At 36.6% G+C, this 23690-nt stretch overlaps 1 protein-coding gene across 1 annotated transcript in view; it reads left to right on the top strand.

The window, feature by feature from the left end:
- The window catches only part of TAFA5 (TAFA chemokine like family member 5), a 501461-nt gene extending 486600 nt beyond the window's left edge, over positions 1–14861 (top strand). The window contains exon 4 of the mRNA XM_083182914.1: positions 9615–14861. Within this exon, the coding sequence (XP_083039040.1) occupies positions 9615–9623 (9 nt within the window). The 3' untranslated portion in view covers positions 9624–14861. The remainder of the gene's footprint in view (positions 1–9614) is intronic.
- Positions 14862–23690: the final 8829 nt, after the last annotated feature.

Genomic DNA, 23690 nt, shown 5'->3' with positions numbered 1-23690 from the left:
TTAGTCTTCAGTTAAACATACCTATATTGCTGCAACTTAGACCCAGATTTGACATCAACTATCTTTAGCGACATTTGATCTTATAACACTCTGAATGCACTTTTACATTTGGTTATACAGTAGTTAAAAATTAAGTTTGACTTATAGTGCTAATTTATTTAAAATTTTCTACAGGTGCATAACAAATATCATTCCGGGAAAGCAGACAATATTTCTTCCTGGAATACACTATGCATCATCCAGTAGATAAAATATGGTAATGTCCTTGTCTGTTGTCAGCCTTAGTTTTGTGAACATATACAGTATGCCAACACAAATCATCTAAGCAAATTTGAATTGTTTATAAATATTGGTGTTTCCAAAAGCCAAATTGCATTTTCAGAAAAAGTACCATCATCATACATAAAATAAACAAATAATAAACACTCATCAAATACATTCTGTATTATTATAAACCTACTCAGTATGTGCACCGGTGAAAATAGTCTGATTTTACATTTTTACCTTTAAACACCAATACATCTATATTACATTACTTTCAAATGATGCATTGCTCTTTTCTGCTCCCAAAGTACTAGTCATCAGTTATCTCACAAACAATATGTCAATTTTAATGCAAGTTTCAGCATAACTTCCTGTCAATCATTTGTCAGATCACAAATGTCTCTAAACAAGTCTGTTCTTTAATTAGAACGGAGAAAATTGCTGTCTGTAGCCTGATAAAGCCAGATCAGCATGTCAGCCATAACATCAAAACCGTACTTCAAAGTCAGCATTGTACAGCACATACTTTGTGTAGCTCACTTTTTATGTTTTATGTTTTTATATTCTTGTTATAGAGCTGCATATTCACATTCCACTTTTAATAGAAAATACAGCTCTTTAATTTCAAAAAGTAAAAATAAAAAGTTGAATTTCACAAAACATCTAAACCATACCATGCATTATATTTAAATTTAGGACCACCACATCTAAAGTTCTGCACCATGCAGTATGAAAAAGAACTTATAATTGCCTATCTATACCTAAATGCTTTGACAGCATGTCCCATAAAACATTTTACTGCATTTGCTATTTAGCAGATCCTGCAATCTATATAGTCTCATGTCATTCCTTTATTAGAAATAAAACATCATACAGTACATATGAAAATCATCCCTCCTGAACACAGCATGGGAACTGTTGTAGAATACTGAGCTCTAAAAAGAATGGTCATGAATTCTACAGTACATACTGTATGCTCACTGAGCAGCCATAACCTACCATACTGTATGTTCTTAGGGTGTGCGGCATAACAATTCTAAATGGGTTTCAATTATTGTAATTTAAGGGCCTCCTCAGTACTGTCCTGTGTAGTGTACAGTATAAAGTAATATACCTTAAGGATTTGAATCTGCTTGAATATGATAGGATGCAGTTCATTACATAGCAAGCTAAACAAAAATGAATTCATGTATTTTTGCATTTCTCCAGATGATTCTGATTGAGAAAAGTCTTTGCTGAAAATTGGCATTTCAGGGTGGAAAATAAGGTAGCAACAGAAACAGCATTAGAGAGAGATCAGCTGCTTCTAGTGGCGTCCATTTTTCCAGGGTAGTTACGGTGCGATGGCCGGCAGGGGCAAGTCTTCTACTTTCATGCACTCTCCTAAACATTTCGCCTGTTGTCCAATATGTTTACCAGTGTTCTTCCCCTGGTAGAAAACATTCCTATATATAGATTGCCCCAAATGTGATATCAGGTTTGGAGCCAAATTCAATTCTCCTCCCTATATAAGGAAGTCTCTCTGAGCTTTCCGATGCCAACTTATGAAGCTTATTACCTGATTTCCGATTTCTGTTCTGTTTGATCTCCCTATGAATTGACATGTGTTTTGATACATTCCATCTGATTACTCTCCTTGCCTCCTTGTACTTCTTGTGGCTCAATCGTTCTGTCTTTGGTTACCTCCTTGCCTTAATCTGCTAACCCCTGGTACTACATTGTCTGTGGGGTCCTGGCCCATTTCTGAAAACTAAGCTCCATTATTACTACCAGTGACTGCATGCCTTCCTTCAGGTTCTCCAGAATCCACCATTCCCATAAATTAAGAACCTAGTTCAAGTTTGACAAACTGCATACAGGAATATCGAAGCCCAAACATATTTGCTTGAGTTCTTGGTAAGTTAGGCTCTGGATATACACATATTGTACAACTAACATCATATTATTACAGTTAGAGTGGTGACATCACATACAAGAGATCCATATTGTGGGAGTTTTGTGGGAGAGACATGGGCATGCTACTAGATTTGTATGCTATTGTATTTGTTGTTCTATGTATGTGGAATGGATGCCTGTCTCTGATATATCTCTTGCACCCAAAAGGTGCGTACACAAGGGGGAGATATATTGCTAGCAATATATGGCTGAGCAATATATTGCTCAGTTTCTCCTTTTCATCAGTGACCAGAGATGGTCGCTGATGAAGGGGAACCGGCGGTGCAGCAGAGGTAATCAGCTGGTCTGCGACCAGCGATTAGAATGGAGCTGAAAATGGGAGCGCGCACCCGGCGATTTATCGCCGGGGCACACTCCCATCACTGACAATATGGTCGCCAGTGACCATATTCCCAGCAATTTCAGCCCCTATCGCCCCCGTGTGTACATGGCTATAGTGTATAGGCCAGGTGCAAGTGCTGTTACTAAATTACATTTACAGCTTTGAATGGAAAAAACAGTGTACAGTATGGCCATGCAGAGTCTTGCATTAGCGTAAATCTGGCTACAGCGAAATCACACAAAAACATTAACTGTGCATCTCAGAATTAACAGAATTATCCCATGTGTTTAAGCAATTTTTTGTGCTTGAATGATTCTATTTTACAGCACTTTTTAATTCATATCAGGATATATAAGCCTAAGAAATACATGTCATCAGGCCAAAGTAATGATTTCCTTTAAAGCTGCTGACTATTAAGTTTTGATGCCCTTCTGAGATTATTTCACCTGCTTCTTAACTGGTTAGCAATTAACTATTGGCAAAGTTTTATTTTTAGCAGGTCTCTGAACTCAAGTTTCATTATTTTTATGTAAGATTTACTAGAAACATTTACTGCATAGGCCAATTTAATACCTTATTTACATAGTGTCAAAGAAATTGCTGATTTGGCACACTATCAGTAATTTCTGTGTTGTGAATTTATTTTTTGCAACTAAGGGAATGAAACTGGAAGATTTAGAATTAATATTTAAGCCTTATTTGTTTAGTTTAGTTTTATATTTATGTATGTGACACACTATTGTCTTGAGTGGAAAAATAATTGCACAAAGCTCAAAAATGCAAACATTTGGCACAAATATATTGCTCCATCAAATTTTAAGGAAATAAATCAGTATAGGTAGATAAATAAATTTTCTGTTTTCTTAAGATGGATAAATATTTCTATGTTTAATTACATTTACAAACCATTATTATTGTTTAAACTGACAGATGGTACTGTCACTATAAAAATGTTATGAGGGATATAAACTGTACTATTTCAATTTTAAGTTAGAGATCAGAAAATATGTTTTTAATTGATTTCAAAAACATTATATATAAATTACAAGTTATTTACCTTTAGCAATCAACACAGTTAAGCTGTGTACACACGGGGGCGATAGGGGCTGAAATCGCTGGAAATATGGTCGCAGGCGACCATATTGCCAGTGATGGGAGTGTGCCCCGGCGATAAATCGCTGGGTGCACGCTCCCGTTTTCAGCCCCATTCTAATCGCTGGTCGCAGGAGCTTGCTCCTGGGACCAGCTGATTACCTCTGCGGCACCGCCGGCAGAGGTTCCCTTTCATCAGCGACCATCTCTGGTCGCTGATGAAAAGGAGAAATTGAGCAATATATGCTCAGCCATATATTGCTCAGCAATATATGGCTGAGCAATATATGGCTGAGAAATATATCTCCCCCCATGTGTACGGGGCTTTACAGATGAAAGCGGACATTCAGCAAAGGTTGAAAAGAGACCAACCGATCAGATTCTATGTGTAATTTGCAGGCTGTGTTTGAAAAATGGTACTGTGTAACAAATTTTTTGGTACTTTTTTCTCTCTCCACTTAATCTCTTATCTCTAATCTCAAGATTTGACAAATCTCTCCCGATGCTTTTATTTGAGTGCCAAAAAATTGTAATGATTTGGTTTTTGGTTTGGTTAAAATTATGATTGTAAATCAAAGCCAGTTAAAATGTACCTTATGCATATACCGTATACACTCGAGTATAAGCCGACCTTTTCAGCACATTTTTTATGCTGAAAAAGCCTTCCCCGGCTTATACTCAAGTGAAGGTCCTACTTACCTGTTCTCCAGTGCAGTGTAGGTGTTCTCCGGTCAATCCCGCTCATTAGTTGACCCTCTTTTTCACTTATAGAGCTAGTTTATTGTTTTTCTTTTAAATAAATATTCAAAAACATTTAACCTATTTATGCCTCCATTAATATAATTTTATTGGTATCTATTTTTATTTTTGAAATTTACCAATATCTGCTGCATTTCCCACCCCAGGCTTATACTCGAGTCAATAAGCTTTCCCAGTTTTTTGTGGTACAATTAGGTGCCTCGGCTTACATTCGGGTCAGCTTATACTTGAGTATATATGGTACATTAATTTACTACTCTTACACTACAACATACTGCATGCTTATTTTCCCACAATTACAGCATGGAAAATAAATATTAGGTGTTGATGTTTTATACTATTTGGTTAATAGAAAAAGTTCTTAAGTACAGATCTTTTTACTGAAAAAAGATCCATAATGTAGGCATTCATGGCTTGTCATCTAATTATTAAAATAAACAAAAAGAGAATAATGAAAAATCACAAATGAATAGAAAATGCATAACATGATAATATTAAAAGACCATAAAGCTTTAGTAATGAAAAAAATATTTACTTCAACAGGGTTCTATGTAATTAAGATGTTTTTATGAGTTCATTATAATGGTTGATGTAAGCAACCATGTCTCCTGCTTTATTCCACAATGTTCTAGCAGTGTGGAGTTTGTTTGTTTTATGGTGCATGTGTGGGTTGCCTCTCAGTGCTCTGCTTTTCTCCTCCCAATCCAAAAACATATTCATAGGTTAATTGGATTCTTATTTAAAACAAATTGTGTGTCTACAGTATTTAACTCAAAAGGAACAAGGCATACTAAGTTAAACAAAACTCTATTGGAACCTATCAACTTCATTTTCTTGGATGTGTGCTTATTATTCATAAACAATGGTATATAATATGGAGCATATTTACTAAAGATCAATTTTGATTGATTTCAGATGTTGGATTTCAAGGGCTAGAACCCACATACACTAACATTTAAAAATAAATCTGTCTAAATGTGTGTTTCAACATTTGAAGTTCAAAATTCATAAAAATCCACCAAAATTCACCCTTTAGTAAATATACCAGAAATCTGAAACTTCTGCCTTTGCATGACAAGTTACAGATAAAATGTATTTAGATTTCTGAAATTTTCTGAAGTATTTCATCCAAATGGAAAAAAGGTAAATGCAAGGTGCACTAGACAGGTTTCAAATTTAAAGTCAAAATCATAACTTTTTTTAGTGACTACATAAAATCCGCACACATGACACTTTACTGTATTTATTTATTATTTACTGCATTAAAATCTGCATATATAACACTTTGCAATTACCATTTTTTTTATACACTGTGGTAGTAGGTAGCTTCTCTATGTGTATTTCAAAAACATGTTTCTTCAAAAACATACATTTACTTACACACTTGTTTCTAAATACATTTTTTTATTTTTTGACATACAGTATTATTATTTTTTTTAGAAATATCTTTTTTTTCTCACAAATTATGCAAAATTAAGAAGTACAATTACAGAATAATTAAGAAGTACAATTGCAGTATACAATAAAAATTGAGATACATATACAGATTATTATAACAAATTACAGTGCGTATATTGCCTAACTTTATGTATCTCATTGGAGTAAATAACTAAGTATTATTCCTATAAAATATTATACATAAAAGGGAAAAAGGTGGAGGGAGTATTAGGATGGGGAGAAGACAGGACAAGGCTTTAAAGCCTTTAAGTTTTTTTAGCGTCTAAGTATATTATTTATTTTATAAACAGTTAAAATAAAGGCTGAAGAAAGAAATTTTCTTAGGGGGTTCTTGATAATTGTCTGATTGAAAACCAAGCGGTTGATTCAAAATGTTTATAAATGTATTTTTGTGTATCTTCATCTAGACCAGGGCTGGCCAACCTGTGGCTCTCCAGATGTTGTCAAACTACAAATCCCATCATGGCTTGCCACAGTTTTGCTATAAGGGAGTGTTAAAACTGTGGAAATCCATGCTGGGATTTGTAGTTTCACAACATCTGGAGAGCCACAGGTTGGCCTGTCCTGATCTAGACTGTCAATGTATTTTCCCACTTTTTAGCAAATTATTGTATTCCTTGTTCCTCGTCATGAAGTATTGCTCTTTGTTCATAATACAAGATCTTAATTAACATATTTTTAACTGCAGATAATAAAGGTGCACTCTTTTTTTATCTAATGTATAAGGATTTGTTTTTTGGCTATTACTAATATGATGGTTATTACTGAACTAGTCCTCTTCTTATCTGGGCCTAGGTTCCAATCTTGAAAATCGAGAAATAAATATGCATTTGGTTGTTTTTATAACATAACATACTGTTCTATGTTAACAGTAGTATCTAAATGCTACTTAATCTTTTGAAGTGGCCCCACATGATCTTGCAAGCTTGCAAACAATATCTACAGTATGTAAACTGTTTCTCCTGCTCCAATAAATGTAATCTCTCTCAATGTCACTGTCTTGTATGGTGTTTCAAAGGCATTTTCTTGTAGTCATGAAACATGTCAGTCACAGCGCTCCCTGTTTATATCTTACTTAAAGTGTGAGCTTTTCTGCTTCATGTTGATTCTATCAATGAAACTAACTCTGAATATCAGCAAATTTACTTTAAAAACATTTATTACAAGATATTTAATTTAGCAGTAAATCAAGTTGCTGTTTTTTAAAGTATGACATATTTTGACACAGTTTATTCTAAGCACTGAACATTTTAAATCCATTATCAGTGTTTTTAAGTATATCTTGTATTTACCTACAGATGTAAATAATGTTGTTACTTAATGTATGGCATAAATTGATCCTCATACTGTAAATACATTTATACAAGTACATATACATTCTTCCATCTTCTAACAAAAACAAAACACACACATACTGTAAGTGTCCCTTACCAATGAGTAATAAAGGCATTATATAATATGTATAGTATGTATAGAAGTGTTTGATGATTCAACATAGAGAGCTCATTCTAAGCACTATAAATTATATTGATCAAAACAATACAAATAGACTACAATTTAACATTGAGTAAAAATAATTCTTTGCATTTTTAGTCAAATGTGTGCCCACCTACCATGTCATGGTGACCTCATCAGGTAGATTCCTAGCATCCCTAATGCTGTCATAGTGTATTATACAAATGTATCCATGTATTACCTATCATAGTGTCCATTTTAATTATGTATGTATAGAGAAAATGCAAGGAAACATACCAACTAATATACCTAAGGGCAATTGCTTGGTCTAGATAGAAGGGTCTCTGACTTTGAGAGTATATATAAACACAGTTAAAGTACAGTAAAGGAAGTGATAACATGTGCAATGCAGTATCATCTGTATTTCAGGTTGAAATCACTTGCTTTACATGTTTTATATTCTGACTGCCCTGTTACTTGTTCACCACAAGTGAACATATTTGGGCAAACCAAGTATTCAGTGAAAGCACTTATTAGCCACCCCATGTCAAATGCAGCTTAACATGTGGTGTCACTGATGACATCACATGTTAAACTGCATATGGTTCCAATGTTGTATTCATTAGTCCATTTATGGATTTATTGATCAATGTCAGCAGGTAATCAGCCTTACATGTACAAAAAAAGTAGAAAAAAGTATGTTTATCATTTTTAAATATTCTGTCACATGATAATGACAGTAATGCTACTTTATCCTTGGAAAGCTGCGAAGCCCTGGCGAATACCCACCCCCTGCTGCCATATACCCTCGCAAACATGCGAGGGGATGTGTTAGGAAGACACATCCCATCGCATGTGCCCACAGAAGGAGAAATCATTTGCCGACCATTGAATGATTTATCTTGCCTTCACAAATATAAGTCACTTGAGACTGACTTATATTTGCGGCCGCCGGGATGAAGCCAGGGCGGGCATCTGACATTGTGTGACATTAGCCACCTGCCATGGCAGGCATCAGCCCTACCTTGTTCCCATGGGAATGTCCATGGCCCAGCACCACCACTGCCACCTTCCCTCCCTCATTGCTGAGAACTGCCCATCGAGTTTGCACATGACCATCACTATCAGTGAACCAGAGTTGGCCCCATTGTCCCTTATGTAAGCACTGAATATGGGCCATATTGTATATGTGTGGAGGTTCCAATGTTGTATTCATTAGTCCATTTCTGGATTTATTGATGTTAATCTAGAAAGCTGCCTTTATAATTTAGGTATGCAACTATTAGAGGTGTATTACCAGTTCCATGTAGGTGATTCCATTGTCTCTTAGGGACTGATAACACTATTTGTTATGTTACTCGCTGAAAGGTGCTGTGCTGTTTTAAGGGTAACAGGATAACTCCATAACAGCTCTATTTATTTATTTATTTACAGTTTCTTATATAGCGCAGCAGATTCCTTTGCATTTTACAATAGTCGAGACTGATAAAACAAACTGGGTAACAGACACAGACATGGAGGTAGGAGGACCCTGCTTCAAGCTTACATTCTATAGGTTAGGAATGTGCTGTCCAGAAGCCGAACTGATGTGCTTCGCTGTCTGTGTCATGCAGCCTTATTTAAAGATGTGTTTATAACATATATTATAGCTTTATAAGGAATATGAGAATTTTAAACTGAAATGAGTTGTATTTTGTTTTATTTCTACTATTTATTTTATGTTTAAATGATCACATACTTTGTGTACATATAGTAGGTAAGTAAATAAATACCTGAAGCAGTGTAGACCTCCTAAATGTGCACTTTGATATTAGTAAAGCCTGCTTGTGTCGTTCATTTATTTTCCCATCAGAGGCATATGTGTTTTTTGTACAAATTTCCCCTCTTCGGATGCAGTAAAGATATTGTGACGCATTGCTCAATAAGTTATATTTTACAGGTAATAATATTGTTTTTTAAAAAGCATCCATATGTGCTTCAGTTAATGTGTTAAGCATTGGAGCACTGGCATATCTTTGCATATCTGAACAGTTTATATTCATTTAAGAAACAACTCAATAAAATCAGTAGAGCATCATTAATGTCTTTCAATTGTTTCTTCTTAATTATTTCTGACAATATAATGGGATTGCCTTATCTGCATATCATTTTCTGAATATATTTTCTACCCTTGGAATAAGCATTGTTTAGTTCATTATAGTTCCTTTTGAGACCAGAGTGTACTTATGAAAGGTTACATTTAACAGAGAACAATAGAGACTTGAAAGTAAAATATTGACTTACAGTGTGTGTGTTTATTGATCTACAGGTCTCCTGACAAATGCAGCAACAGTACCCTGCAGAAGAAGAAGAAGTTCAGGCTTGCGAGAGCTATGTACTTTAGACAATTTCACTGCTGTGGATCATCAACTCATATGTCATCAACTCTGTCTGTTCCCCAGTATCTCATGAAAGACGGCCTAATTTTTCTACATTATGAGCTAAACTTTGTCCTTCCATATAAAGGATCACAGAAAAGAAGAGTACTGAATGTTCATATGAGATATGTTTGGGCATTAGCAATACAGTTCATGGCTAACATTTCACCTATGGTATGTGTACATCACTGCTAGACTTGATGTTACCATCTTGTTTGAAACTGAATATTCTACCACTTTGAAGAGTATTCGCCCTCCCCAATCAGCCTTAGAAAGAAGACTGTTTTGTCTACAAGAGGACTAAGGTACAAAAGAGAGTGACTTCTTGTGCCCTGGACTGTTTGAATTGCTTTTATTTTCTTATATGTTGGATATACACACAATAGACCAAAGAGTAAAGCCTATGTTAAAATGGACACAGACCTAATATCATCAAGCATATTGGGGTTATTGTAAAGGTTTAACATGAATGCTTACTTATGATTTAACAAAGGACATGTTTTCAGCATTTCCAACGCTGGAGTTTTATTATCCAGTGGACATCTGTAAGGACAACTGCAGCAAAATTGGATGCAGAAAAAAAGCTCTTCAAAAGAACATCTAAGAAATGTAATGGAGCATGGAGAAAACAATAACAGCCTATGTTTTAAAACACATTTCACAAAACAGAAACGGTCTCAATGATATCTTTACTCCTCTGTATGTAGAATGACATTCCCATACTTAACTCATTTTCAGTTTTAACGAGTAAAATATGCCTCTTCTACAATTCCATTTTGATAGTTGAAATTGGATAAACAGTATTTGCAAAGAGCATGTTTGGTCACCTGTGGCCTCATTCAGTACACCATTTAGCACCAGAAAGAAAATTAAAGAAAAAAAGTGACACTTGTTTGAAAGAGATCATTAAATGTATTTTGAAAAGCCTAAAGTTATATATTTAACAGTTTTTATATGTTGTATATTTGTAGAAAATCCTATTTAACAATTAACGTGGTAACTCTGCAATGAAAAATGTCAGAGTTCTGTTGTGTTTATTACTTCAGTTGTCTCTGAAGTCACCAGTGTAGTTTGCTTTCTTCCATTGGGACGTTTTGGATGTAAAGCATGAGCAGAGAGGACTCTGTAGAAAAAGCAAAGAATAATGTTTATATAATATAAATGCATTCAACCATTGCATTCTTGGAAGGCATTTTTTTTGCTTTTGTGTACTGGTAAAAATAGTTGAAAACATCTCTACATTGCTTTTCCTATTACTTTTCAACCCTTCTTAATAATGCACAGAATTCTACAGTTTATAAGGTATATATCTGGAAGGTACACGTGGTTCTCTAACTAAAGATACTTTAGTATGCTAAATGCATTAATATAAAATATATTATTGTAGGCTTTCTACCACTATCACAATGTTCTAGAAGTAGAGATTCTGTCCTGCTCTGATAAATTATGTATAACAATTAGACTATAAAAATAAGGACTGCTTGTACCTGAAAATATATCTCCTATATTCTGTACAAGATTTACCTCATCTATAGAAACCTATTTTTATTCTTCAGTTTCATGAAGCAAGCAATTAAAATTGGATTGTGTGAAACTTAGGGCACAAGCTATGAAATAGAATTCAATTGTGTTTTTTTTTTTAGAAATACTAGTGTGTTACAAATGAGTGTACTGTCTTCCGGGCAGAGTTTATTTTCAAATGTACATTACTCTACAATGGTAAAGAAAAAAAAAACCTACCACATCTAACCCTTTCATTTTAATTTATCAAAATTTTCTTTAAATCTAGCCTACTAATTTAGATGTGACATTAAACCATAGGCTAAAACACTGAACTCAACTGAGGTCGAAGATGATCATAGAAAGAAAAAGGGACAATAGAGACACAGTTTGGAATACTCAAAAGCTTTGGATGGATCACAGGTTTCAAATTATTTTATTGTAGGGCTGCTGTTACAATTGTTTAAGTTATCATGAGATTAAATATATTTTGACATAATCCCTTTTTGTTCCCTTTCGTTTGACTAATAAGACTTATTTGGGTTCTGTCCAAGTTTTTGTCCATCACCATTTTAAAATATTACAGTAGATAAATATCATGCAAAAAATGGTGTTAAATCCTTGGGTTTTAATTCACATGAGAATTACACATATTTTTTAACTCATTGCATTAACTCCTTCAGCTCATCGAGTAAGTCGGTATAATTTATTACAGTGATATATTATCTAAAACTATACACTTTTTTTTTGTAACTGACTGTATATCCCCAATTGATAATTAGATGATTAAGGAAATTATTATTAACTTTCCTGCTGCTGATTGAAAATTAGCAAGTACTATATTAAAGCTGTTATAACAATAGATAGAAAACTAGTATTAAGGAGGTTCAAAAAGTTGATTGTGAAGGAAATATGAGAGCCAAGATTGCCCTGAATAAACAGGCAACCAACAAACCTGTTATTGGGCAATTCCAAATTATGTTACATCACCTGGACTTCAGATGGTCTTCACTTTTTCTTTTCCCTGTCGCCATCTCGATACATCTTCAAATATTTTCCTGTGCAACCATATGGGAGTGTAAGTTGATGTCTTGGTTTAGTCAAGGTGGTGTTGAAGAAAAGTCAGGGGGAAAATTAGTAAAAATTATGGGGAAGTTGATGCCAAATCAAAGTGATGTAAAATCACCTATAATTGAATTAAAATAATCCTGATCCACTCATTGATAGAGCTTAATGGTGCAGGGAAGTTAAGTTTAACTATTTCCTAGCTTACTTATTTGAACTCATTTCTACCATTCCAATAATTCTAGGCCTTAGTACAATATGAAATAGATCCAAGTAATGAATTATGGGAACCTTACTCAGCCCCCCCCCCCCCCCCACCCACCCACATCAGTTTGAAAGTGGGAATGTCAGCACCTCCAGTTGACTATTTGACCCATGTGCACAATTTGTAAAACACTCAATGTAAGTGTTGTGTTAAAGTGCCAAAGTGCACATTATTAATTTGGTTTACACTGAAGCTCAACAATGCAATTTCAATATTACTCCTTGTTTTCTCCAGTGTAGAAGCAATAAAATATAACTTTTTAATATTAGTCTACCGGTTGTTGGCATGCCAATTAGATATGTTTTACACATGCATTGAAGACTATTGGAAGGTTAAATCTATGATTTGTTAAAAAAAAATACATAGCTAAAATGAATGAAGTATTAAAACAAAAAAATGGCATATAAAAATTAATTTTGCCTCATGAAAACAATAGAAAACTTCTCATTTTGTCTATGCAGCACTGGCGCTGCCATCCTCAATGTCCACAATAAATATATAGTTACAGTTTTCTAGTTAGAAAAATAGTTTTAAATTAAACCACATACCTTTAGTTTTGGCCCATCATAATTTGCACAGTTCAAAAAAGTGGATTAAAATTTGGGGTACATTTCTGGAGTTTCACTAATAGAGGTCAATCCAATTAAATGTTAGTTTGTGAAATTGATTTTGTATCATGAAACTGGCATACACCGCTGCAATGCACCCACTTGAGTAATACAAGACCAAATTGCAAATGACAATTTGCAATAGTTGTGTTGAGGTTTCATGCTTTTTCTACAAAATACAACATAAGAGAAGTACATGAAAAAATGGTGAAACCATGACTTCAAAAAAGTTACAATTGAGAGCACAGGACCATATAGAAGGCTGTTAGTGGCCATTAGGAAAGTACTGGACATTTCTGTAAGATAAAATTGCAGATTTTTTTCTTTTTTAATAAATGGTTGAAAAATTAAAGCAAGCGTATTTCACTAGATTAATGTATTTCCAGAAGTTTGGGGTACAAAATTCTGTAGTCTGTATAATATATATATTTTTTTAGTATACTTTAGTTTGTAAACAGTTGGAATAAACATGTTTACCTATCATCTGCAAATGTAAATCCCACAAGTATATGGAGGAGTTGTATTGATGGGTATCAATACCTGTCCCACATTATTTAACCCATTGAGAAGTTTTGAGAAATTCACCAATATACTTACATGTCTTTATGGGATAAATAATACTATTTAAAACCAGACAAGTGCTGGTAAATCTTTAGAAAATCAGTACCAGAAGTTCAGCACTATGGGGGTTATTCTAGTTCATTCTTTCTGACAAAATCCTTCTTAGATGGACAAAACCATGTGCACTGCAGGTGGGGCAGATGTAACTTGTGCAGAGAGAATTAGATTTGGGTGGGGTTTTTCTTCAAAGTGTGATCTATATTGCAGTGTAAAATAAAGCAGTCAGTATTTACCCTGCACAGAAACAAAATGACTCACCCAAATCTAACTCTCTCTGCGCATTTTACATCTTCCCCCCTGCAGTGCACATGGTTTTGTCCATCTAAGAAGGATTTTGTCAGAAAGAATGAACTAGAATAAACCCCTATGTCCTAATAGTCTTACCTTTTCCCTACTTTTTCATCAGTTCAAGGGTTTGTGCACACAAAACATACATCTCTTTAAGAAAGCAATGGCAGTTTGGAAATATATTGCAAATGTATTTAGCAGTGTGTGTTCATTTTGGGAATGACTCTTAAGACCCAAGTTTGGATTAACCCCATAGTGTAAAAAAGTAGGAAACTGCATAAAAAAAATGGTCCACTGTACTATAAAAAAACAAACAAGAGCCATTAGACCAGAAAAATGTACTTGTATCAAAAAATAAATTCTACAGTATTTCTTAATAGTGAAATTTATTTGGATTATGTTATTAAATGGCCCAGTTACTGTATGAAGGTTTAATTAAAAAGCTTGAGAAAAAATGAAAGTATTTCCAAAATATTATTTTATCAATTGAGGGATATGAATTTCTAAAACATAAGAGCACTGTAGATGGCCTTTTTAAAACAGAGTTATTGAATGGCCTTCTTGCTACTCACACTGTGCAATTCTTTCAAATGCATTTTAATGGATGGCAATGTGTCTTTTATGGTAGACTTTAAACTCAGGGATGAAGGGGTTAATGTTCACAAACTGGAGTCGAGTAGTTATATTTTATGCACTCAACAGCTAAAAGTGTTCCATTTTTATTGCTTTAAAGTATTTGCTGTTGTATTGGTATAGCTAAATTATACAAATAAAGACAAGTCTTTTTTATGGAGCCTTTTGTTCACTAAAACACAATGTTAATAGTGACATTTATGTGTGAAGAGGCCTAAGCATCAAAATGTTCCTCAGCTGCCTTTTGATATACTGTTAACTTTGTTTCTTCATTTAATGAATATCCGGATCCTGAAAGTTTTAGAATGATCAAAAAAATCTAAACTGAGTTGTCAGTATACTTATTTATTTTTTTATACTAATTTATATATATATATCAATATAAACAAACCAATATAGAGTATATTGTAAGAGATTGTGTATTATGTTTTCAGTGGTACAAAGCTCAGTTCTGCATCATTATATATTGGGACTTTACACTTTTATTACGTTTATACAGTATGCTATGTGTTTTATTATTTTACAAGAAAAATATTTATATGCTTAGGTAAATTTCTACAGATAGTCATATTTGCATCTAAAAGGTACTAATAGGTCCATTCACTAAGTGTGGGTTTTTCGAAGTGAGAGCTGCTGCCCATAGCAACCAATCAGATTGCACTTATAATTGATCTAGCACCTTCTAGTGCAGGAACGGGGGACCTTTGGACCTCCAGCTGTTGTTGAAGTACACATCCCAGCATGCCCTGCTACAGTATTAGCATGGCCATATATATTAGCATGGCCATATATAGCAAAAGTGTAGCAGGGCATGCTGGGATGTGGAGTTCAACAACAGATGGAGGGCCAAAGGTTCCCCATCCCTGTTCTAGAGGATAATAACTAGAATCTGATTGGTTGTTATGGCCAAAGTTTCTAACCTCAAATAACTCACACATGGTCAATTACAAAAAAAAAACATTTATGCAAACTGGAAATTGATATTCAAGAAGTAATCAAGTGGCCCTAGTGTGGTGTTTGCAGTAATGTTTAACCTGTCTCCACCATTTCCTGCAAATCTACTGTATATATCCAATAAAACATTGTATGCAGGGCTTTTATTAGCATAGTTTAAAAATGCAGATTGAAGATTTAATGTGGATATATTCCTTGCTATTCATTAGGCAGACAATTAGAGGCATTCATGCACATACATTCGTGTTGAATTCTCTCTCATTTTGCAGTTGGTCAATGACCTTTACTGAATTAAAATGACTTGACTAATATTTTTACATTAGGAGTCATTTGATACAGAATGATTCCAAAATGCACACATTAGTTGTATGCATGGCAGGATTAATCCTTCTGGTCATACCTGGTAATTAGAAACTCAGGTGAGTGGGCAAACACCATTAAAACTGCAACATCGACCGGAATTGCTCAAGTCATCACTCCATCATGGGATCAATGGAAACATTTAGCAGCGGAAAAAAAACAATGGATTCATACTGTAAGTTACTAAGGTAAGAAAACGCTATACTTAAATCACCTGTTCTCTTTTGGAAAACCTATCCATAATATAAATTGCATCCTGCTTGCTAAATGTGGCTTATGCCATTGCAGGCTCCTTTTCCTAAAGGTGAATGCTGTCTACATTTAAGGTTAGTTATTTTATTTATCACATATCTCCGTCTTTTATCTCATCCAGTCCTCATTTACCACACTCTTTAAAGTCCTATTACTTGGGAATGGAAAGAGTCCTTTACCTATGCTAGATGTTACATAATCTGTCATCTCTACTTAAAGTAAATGATGTTCCCTATTTACAGTTATGGGGGACAGTAGGCAGAATATATAATGGGAGTGATCCCTTTAAGAAAATAACTAAAATTAAAATTATAATGTGTAAAATATGTTCTTTTGCTTTAATATGAATTTATGTTTTCATTATCTGCATTTAAATATAACGTTTCAGTTCAGTGCTATTGCTGTATAAAGGGTGTCGGCAATACATCATTCATGGGAGATGCATTAGTTGGTATCACAAGAAAAGCAGCATTGGATCAGTACAACTAATAAACTATAGTTTCATGATATTCTACATTTGTTATGTTGTCATATTTTCTGTTCAAATGAAATGTATCACGTAAACGTAACTTTTTCAAGACTAGCTGTGACAATCATAGGGTACAATACAAATGAGTACAGGGTGTTGCATTGATGTTTAGCTGTGCACGTTACAGTTTTACAGTATATGGTAGGCAAATCACCATATATTGGCATGTGTGAGGAGGGATCCGGATGATGCTGTGGGTCACTAGACAGTCAATAAGGTCAACATCAAAAGATTGACCACACACACAAGATTGACTTGGACAAAAGGTCGACATTGGCAAAAGTTTGGCACAAGCAATATGTCAACATGGCAGTGGTCTACACATGAAAAGGTTGACATTAGTTTTTTATGATCTTTTTCATATTTTGGACTTTTTCATATTTTAACATCCACATTGACATCTACTTTGAATGGTAGTAGAGTGAGGCACCTGGTCTGAAGCATGGTGAGCCTTGTGAGGGTACATGCTACCCTAATTGGGGTCCACAACCTCAGGTGCCGACATTAACACAAAAAAGTGGAAAAACTCATATCAACCTTTTCATGTGTTGACATTTTGTGTCAACCTTTTGTCAATATGGACCTTGTGCATGTTGACCATTTGTCAGTGTTGATCTTCTGTATGTTGACCTTTTGGTGTCAACCTGTTGACCTAGTCACTGTCTGCCCTTTGATTCATACCCCTTTGAAGATGCCAGGGACAATTTGTACTATTACTAGCCACAAAGGGGTATAGTTGCTAAAAGTAATTTCTTTTTAAATTTAAATCAATCTTTTATGATGCTTTTTAGGGGTGAAAACACAAATGTACTAAAATGTACTTTTCAGATTACTGTTTTAAATGTTAGTACATTTTAGCACTAGACATCAACATCAATGTAGATCAATTTCCATTAATTTGAAATTTGAAGTAAATATACCTTTAAATGTCTTTGCATAAATATTTTATAGGCACTATATGGTCGTTTCACTGATTTGATTACTTAATATTTTTGTCCTGTAAAAGAGTTTACTCATATGGGTGGGTTTTACATTTTCCCTTGAAAAATAACCCTTACACTTACTGTAGGGGGTAATTCTGTTTGACTTGCAAAGCTGCGAAAATTGCAGCATTGTGGGTCCTCTAAACACCACCTGGCGCCACGCGATGCCAGCCCCCCCTCGCACTCTGATTTCTCCACATGCATGCGAATTGATGTTTAGCATAAACAGGGGCAGGGGCAAAATCATTTGAGGCCCGCCCCCCGCACCCATGTCAAGGGTGAATTTCCATGGGAATGCCCAGCGTTTTCATGGGAATGCCCATGAAAGCTGTGCATTCCCATGTGCACGACGACGGCCTGCTGCCCCACATCCCCCACACGCACTGCTGTGTGCGAGAGGATGACGAATTATCAATTTGCCATGCCCGCTCCCACACAGAGGCTGTACACACATACTGTAAATACTTAGGAGTATGCGCAGTTTCTAAAAATCGCTCCCCTGTGCAAACTAGAATCACCCCCTTAATTCCAGGATTTCAAAAGAGACACATAGGTATCTGTATGTTGTGACATTTGTTTTGAACATTTACTTCCACATTCCAAATGAGCTTATTATATACTGTAAATCTGAATTTATATCAGACATAACTGTTAAATCACACTAAAATATATTTAGGTGAGTTTCGAAATATTTATGATACCACATACAAAAATATAATCTTGCCATACAGATTCTAAGTGGAAGCTTGCTAGGGTGCAAATCTTAAAATAAAATGGACATACAACTCTAGTTGCAACCTACAGTACAAACTGGTTTTCAAAACACTCAAAGATTTCATCATCATCAAAGTTCAACCTCCACTACTCTCTGAAGATGAAAGACTCAAAAAGATGTTTCTGTAAAAAGCTACAATATAATAGTATGAAGCAAACCTCATAACCTCTCCATCATACTCAAAGGAGATCCATGACATCTACCCAGAGCACAACTTCTAATGTAGCAGAAATGCAGTAAAACATCCTTTTAAAAATGCATACTCGTGGACAACATTAAGAGCTAAATGTATTGCTACAAGTTTAGTACAGAAGAAAATAGAGTCAAATAAAGTAACAGAACTTCATAAATGTTTAGTTTTTTTTAAATAAATAAGTGCTATAGCTACTGTATCTTTAACCATTATAGCCCTCACTAAAATATCTAACCAAGATCTCGGATAATAGAGAAAGTGTAGAACTGAGAAGTTTGATTTGAGATGCTTTTTGTTTTGCCAGGGTAAGGGTAGATCCTGTGTACAATCAGGATCTTATTCTAATTTAATCGGTCCCCCGCACGTTTGCATGGGGAACCAATGTTTTGCTTCCGCTCATGTGCAGACACAGGGTGCGAGCGGGCACGGTGAACTACATGTTCGCCATCATGCTTGCACCTAGCAGTGCACCGGGGGGGGCAGCGGGGGGCATAGCCCATGGGAACACCCAGCATTTCTATGGTAATCGTCCAGTGATGTGAGCACAGGGGTGGGCAGCTGACGTCAGTGGATTTCAGCTTCCCACCTGCATCCCACACAGGGCACTCGCTGATGAGAGACACCATAAAGGTGTCTCTGATCTGGGAGCTCTGGAGAAATCATTCGATGGTCGCCGACCATCGAATGATTTCTCCCCAGCTGCGATTGGATGATTATGCAAATCATCCATTTGCAGCCATTCGGGGGAACGGTCCTTGTGAGGGGGGGGGGGGGTGTCTCAAATTTATAGCAATATGAGAAAGAAACAAATGCACCTTGGATATATTAGTCATAATAATCGACTGTATTAAATAATAAAAGCAGATAGCCCCTTGCAAACTTAATTACGTCTAAATATTTACTGTTAAAATGGATAGAAATCTAAATGTGAAATAACAATAAAAAAAAAAAAATTCTGCAATATCAACAGTATGCTTATTGTTAAAAACACCAAACAAGCAAAAGCAATTCAATTAATAATACATGGACAGCAAATAGTCTGTAAAGGAAAAAACACATCAGGATTCTACATAAGTCGTGTGGAAACATTTTCCTAATAGACAAAAGCATTTCTCTACTTTCAATTGTGGCTTAATCGCAGCCATTTAACAGTCTATGATGAAACCACTACAAAAAGTAAATAAGCATGACAGGTTTGTGATCTTTGGGGGACATTTAATAGGATGATAGATTCAGAAAGTGAGAGATTTGCTAAGAAATCTCCAGATTTTTTGAAGCGGCAATCATTTACACTGCAAAACCACTTTGGAAATTATTTATCGCTTTAAAAAAAACCTGGAGATTTCTTACCAAATCTCTCATTTATTGAATCTCTCATCCTATTGAATTTCACCCATTGTGTTCATTGAGCAGAGTGCGGTCTGCACCCGGGTATTACTTTTTGAGAAGGTAACACCAAAATGCAATTTCCACTTCAGAGACAGGAGCTGGGTGTTCTTCTCCTGCAGCACCAATCACAGAGGAAGAGCTGGCTTGACTAAATACAGGCCCTTATTCTGATCGCTTCGTTTGGACCTGTGCACGGGCCAAATTGCATGTACCATCCCCGCCTAGCGAATAGATTGCCGCCGCCACACATTCACATGCTAAATTTGGCCAGTTGGCATGCGAATGGATGTTTTATGTGAACATCCACGCAAATGCCTGTGGTAATCTCCCCCATCAGCGACCATCGAAAGATGTGGAAAGTGCTCGTCCATGCATGAGTGATCTAGACCACTCGTACACATAACCAAATAAAAGCAGGGATATGGGCGGGCAGCTGACATCCGGTTAAGTCAGCTGACCACTCCCACATCATGACCGCATTTCCATACACATGCCCAGCGGTTTCATGGAAACATTAATGAAACGCAAGGTGTATGCATTTGGTAATGACCCTGATCAGGCCACATTGCCCATCTCCACCCACTGCTCGGAAAGGCCAGGAGCGAGCACTCAGCGACCGGACTTCATGCTGAGTTTGCTCGCTCCCTGCGTACAGACATGCGCAGAATTGGTTCTTCGCACAACATCAGAACACTGACCGAATACGTGTCAGAGCAAGGCGATCAGAATAAGGGCCACAGTCCAGTCTCTGGAGGCAGCCATCATCTCTAAGGATGCTTGGCACACCTCCCAGAATTATAAAATTGTGGCTCAGCCACTGCCTTAAAGGGTACTTTTGTTTCCACACCCCTTTAGTGTATGAGCTTTCCTAACATACAGTATACAAGTGTATTATTAATTTTAAGGTCATAATTAATTGAAAAATGTTTATTTGTTGCAAATGTGTTTTAAATTTGAACTTGTAAGTGGATTTAAACATTGCTAAACACAACTCCCCAAAAATGGCTTTAATTATGTCCAACTTTATATAGCTGGTTTGTGTCCGGTTTTTTAACTTAGCTCTCATCGGCCATGGGAAAAACATTTTTATTTGACTGTTTAACAGCAGCTCTTATTTGGAGCCAAAAGCCTTCGACTTTAAATTAATTCAATTGCAATTACATTGCCTGACTTTGTAAAAAGTTCGACTCGTGCCCCCCAAAATTGTGCATTTCACAAAATAGGACCAACATTGCCTGCCATTGCATCCTGGCTAGAGTACTATTTAATTGATGACGTTAACTATTATTATGATGCAGTGTAGGGGGACCACTTAGACCACATAAATATACATGTTCTCCATACTTGCCTGTCCTCCCGGAATGGCTGGGAGGCTTCCAAAAATTGCATCCCCCTCCTGACCCCCTGGAAGTTTGGGCAAGTCTGACACATGACCCTTGACCCATCCCCCAGCATTCTCCCTGCATCCACCTTCCCTGCCAGTTAAATACATACATTGGCAGGTCTATTTTGAGGGGCAGGTCTAAAATGACACAAATTGCATAGTTTTTAGTTTTAGCCACACCACAGAATGTAAACCCATGTATCATAACATTTACAGTAATGGTTTCCTCTCTGGGCTTTTCCTGGAGAAGAGAAAAAAATGTCAGCAGGTATGATGTTATCATGTACAGTATGTAATATGTTCCCTCAAGTACAGTATTGGCAGTGCTGAATTCAGTAGTAATCAGCATGCTTGCCCATGGACTCCTGGAAAACTAGCCAACAGGAGTCAAGGTACAGGCTAGGAGTGTTTGAAGAATGTTGATGATGCCTGTTGTATCGAGAAATATATTACGAACATGATAACATGTATGTTTCTATGTGCTAAGCGGTCCCCCCAGCACTACATGGTCATTGCTGCAGTCGCTGCTGATTGTGATTGCTAGCTACTTTCTCATTAAAACATTTGTAAATTTTTAACAAATATTAACTAGATATTTTAAACAGAAATCTCTCCTCCTCCATCAGATAAAGAATAAAAGTGCTAGTGTACAAATGTATATATAAACAGAATAAAAATATAAATAAAAGTAACACAGATATACCATATATGTTTAAGCTCTTTTGAGAATATCTGCATCGCAGTATAGTGTCATGCAACTTTGATCTTATCCGAGTGCTGTATTCCCTAACTGTCCCTACCTTCTGGTGGCTGGGCTCTTCAGGTCCTAATCCCGGCAAGCAGTGAGTTGTAATTGGCATGACTGCTGTTTCCCTTGCGCTGCTAGGATGAGAAGATGCTCCGACAGGCTTTGTGTTGCAAGGATCCGCACTAGATGCTTTTATTCTTCATTATCTAATTACATTACCTTGTAAATGCTGCTTCACCAGTGGCGTAACTATAGCACCGCAGCCCCCGCGGTCACGGGGGGGCGCTGTGCATATGGGGGCGCCGGGGGGCTGCGGTGCTATAGTAATCCCCCTGCCCCCCATCCCCCGCATGCTTACCTGTCCGCGCGTCCCGGCTCCCCTTCTGGCTTCAATCAATGCTATGGAGACGGACCACGATAAAATGGCCGCCCCATAAAGCAGACTGTTCTCTGAAACTGTCTGCGGTATGGGGGCGGCCATTTTATCGTGGTCAGTCTGCATAGAATTTATTGAAGCCAGGAGGGGAGCCGGGACGCGCGGACAGGTAAGCATGCGGCAATGGGTGGAGGGGGGCCGGACGGACGAGCGAGGAGGGGGGCGCCCCCCCATTAAGGGCTGGGGGGCGCCCCAAACAAAGCTACGCCGCTGTGCTTCACATAACAATTGGGAGTGTGGCTATACCCATTTATATCACCTCATCCATCACCATATGTTTTTGTTGATTTTAATAAACTGATTCGGTGTCCAAAAGCAAACACACACACACATATGTAGGTACTTGTGTAGTTTCACGGCGCCAGTAGATCGCATGCGATATCGCATGCGATATCGCATGCGATTTGCATGCGATTTGCATCCGATATCACATGCGATATCGCATGCGTTTTACTATCCATTTCATTACCCCATTATCCAATTGGGCATAGAGTTGATTTTATATAGTGTGGCGAGCGTAGCGAGCCACCGAGCCCAAAGCATGGCGAGCGCAGCGCGCCCCGCACGGGGACACGGATGTTGTTTCGAAGCAACTGACGATATTGCATGCCATTTGCATGCAATTCCATCAAATACATTCCGTGTCCGCTCGCCACGCTTCGGGCATGGTGGCTCGCTGCGCTCGCCACGCTATATAAAATCAACTCTATGCCCACTTGGATAGTGGGGTAATGAAATGGATAGTAAAACGCATGCGATATCGGATGCAAATCAAATGCAAATCGCATGCGATCTACTGGCGCTGTGAAACTACACAAGTACCCATATGTATATCAAAGGAAAGTGCTTGACAAAGGGCATTAAAGGCCTCAAAACTTGCACTATGCAGAGTTGTGAGTTTTATTTATAAGTCTGACAAATGCCCCCGCCCCCCCCCCCCCTGGAAATTATACGCCCACCATTCCTATATTTAGGGTGCAACAT

Source organism: Crinia signifera, chromosome 4, assembly GCF_055691185.1.
Source record: "Crinia signifera chromosome 4, ASM5569118v1, whole genome shotgun sequence".
In the NCBI taxonomy this organism is placed as follows: Eukaryota; Metazoa; Chordata; class Amphibia; order Anura; family Myobatrachidae; genus Crinia; species Crinia signifera.
This window is presented reverse-complemented; position numbering and strand designations above follow the sequence as displayed.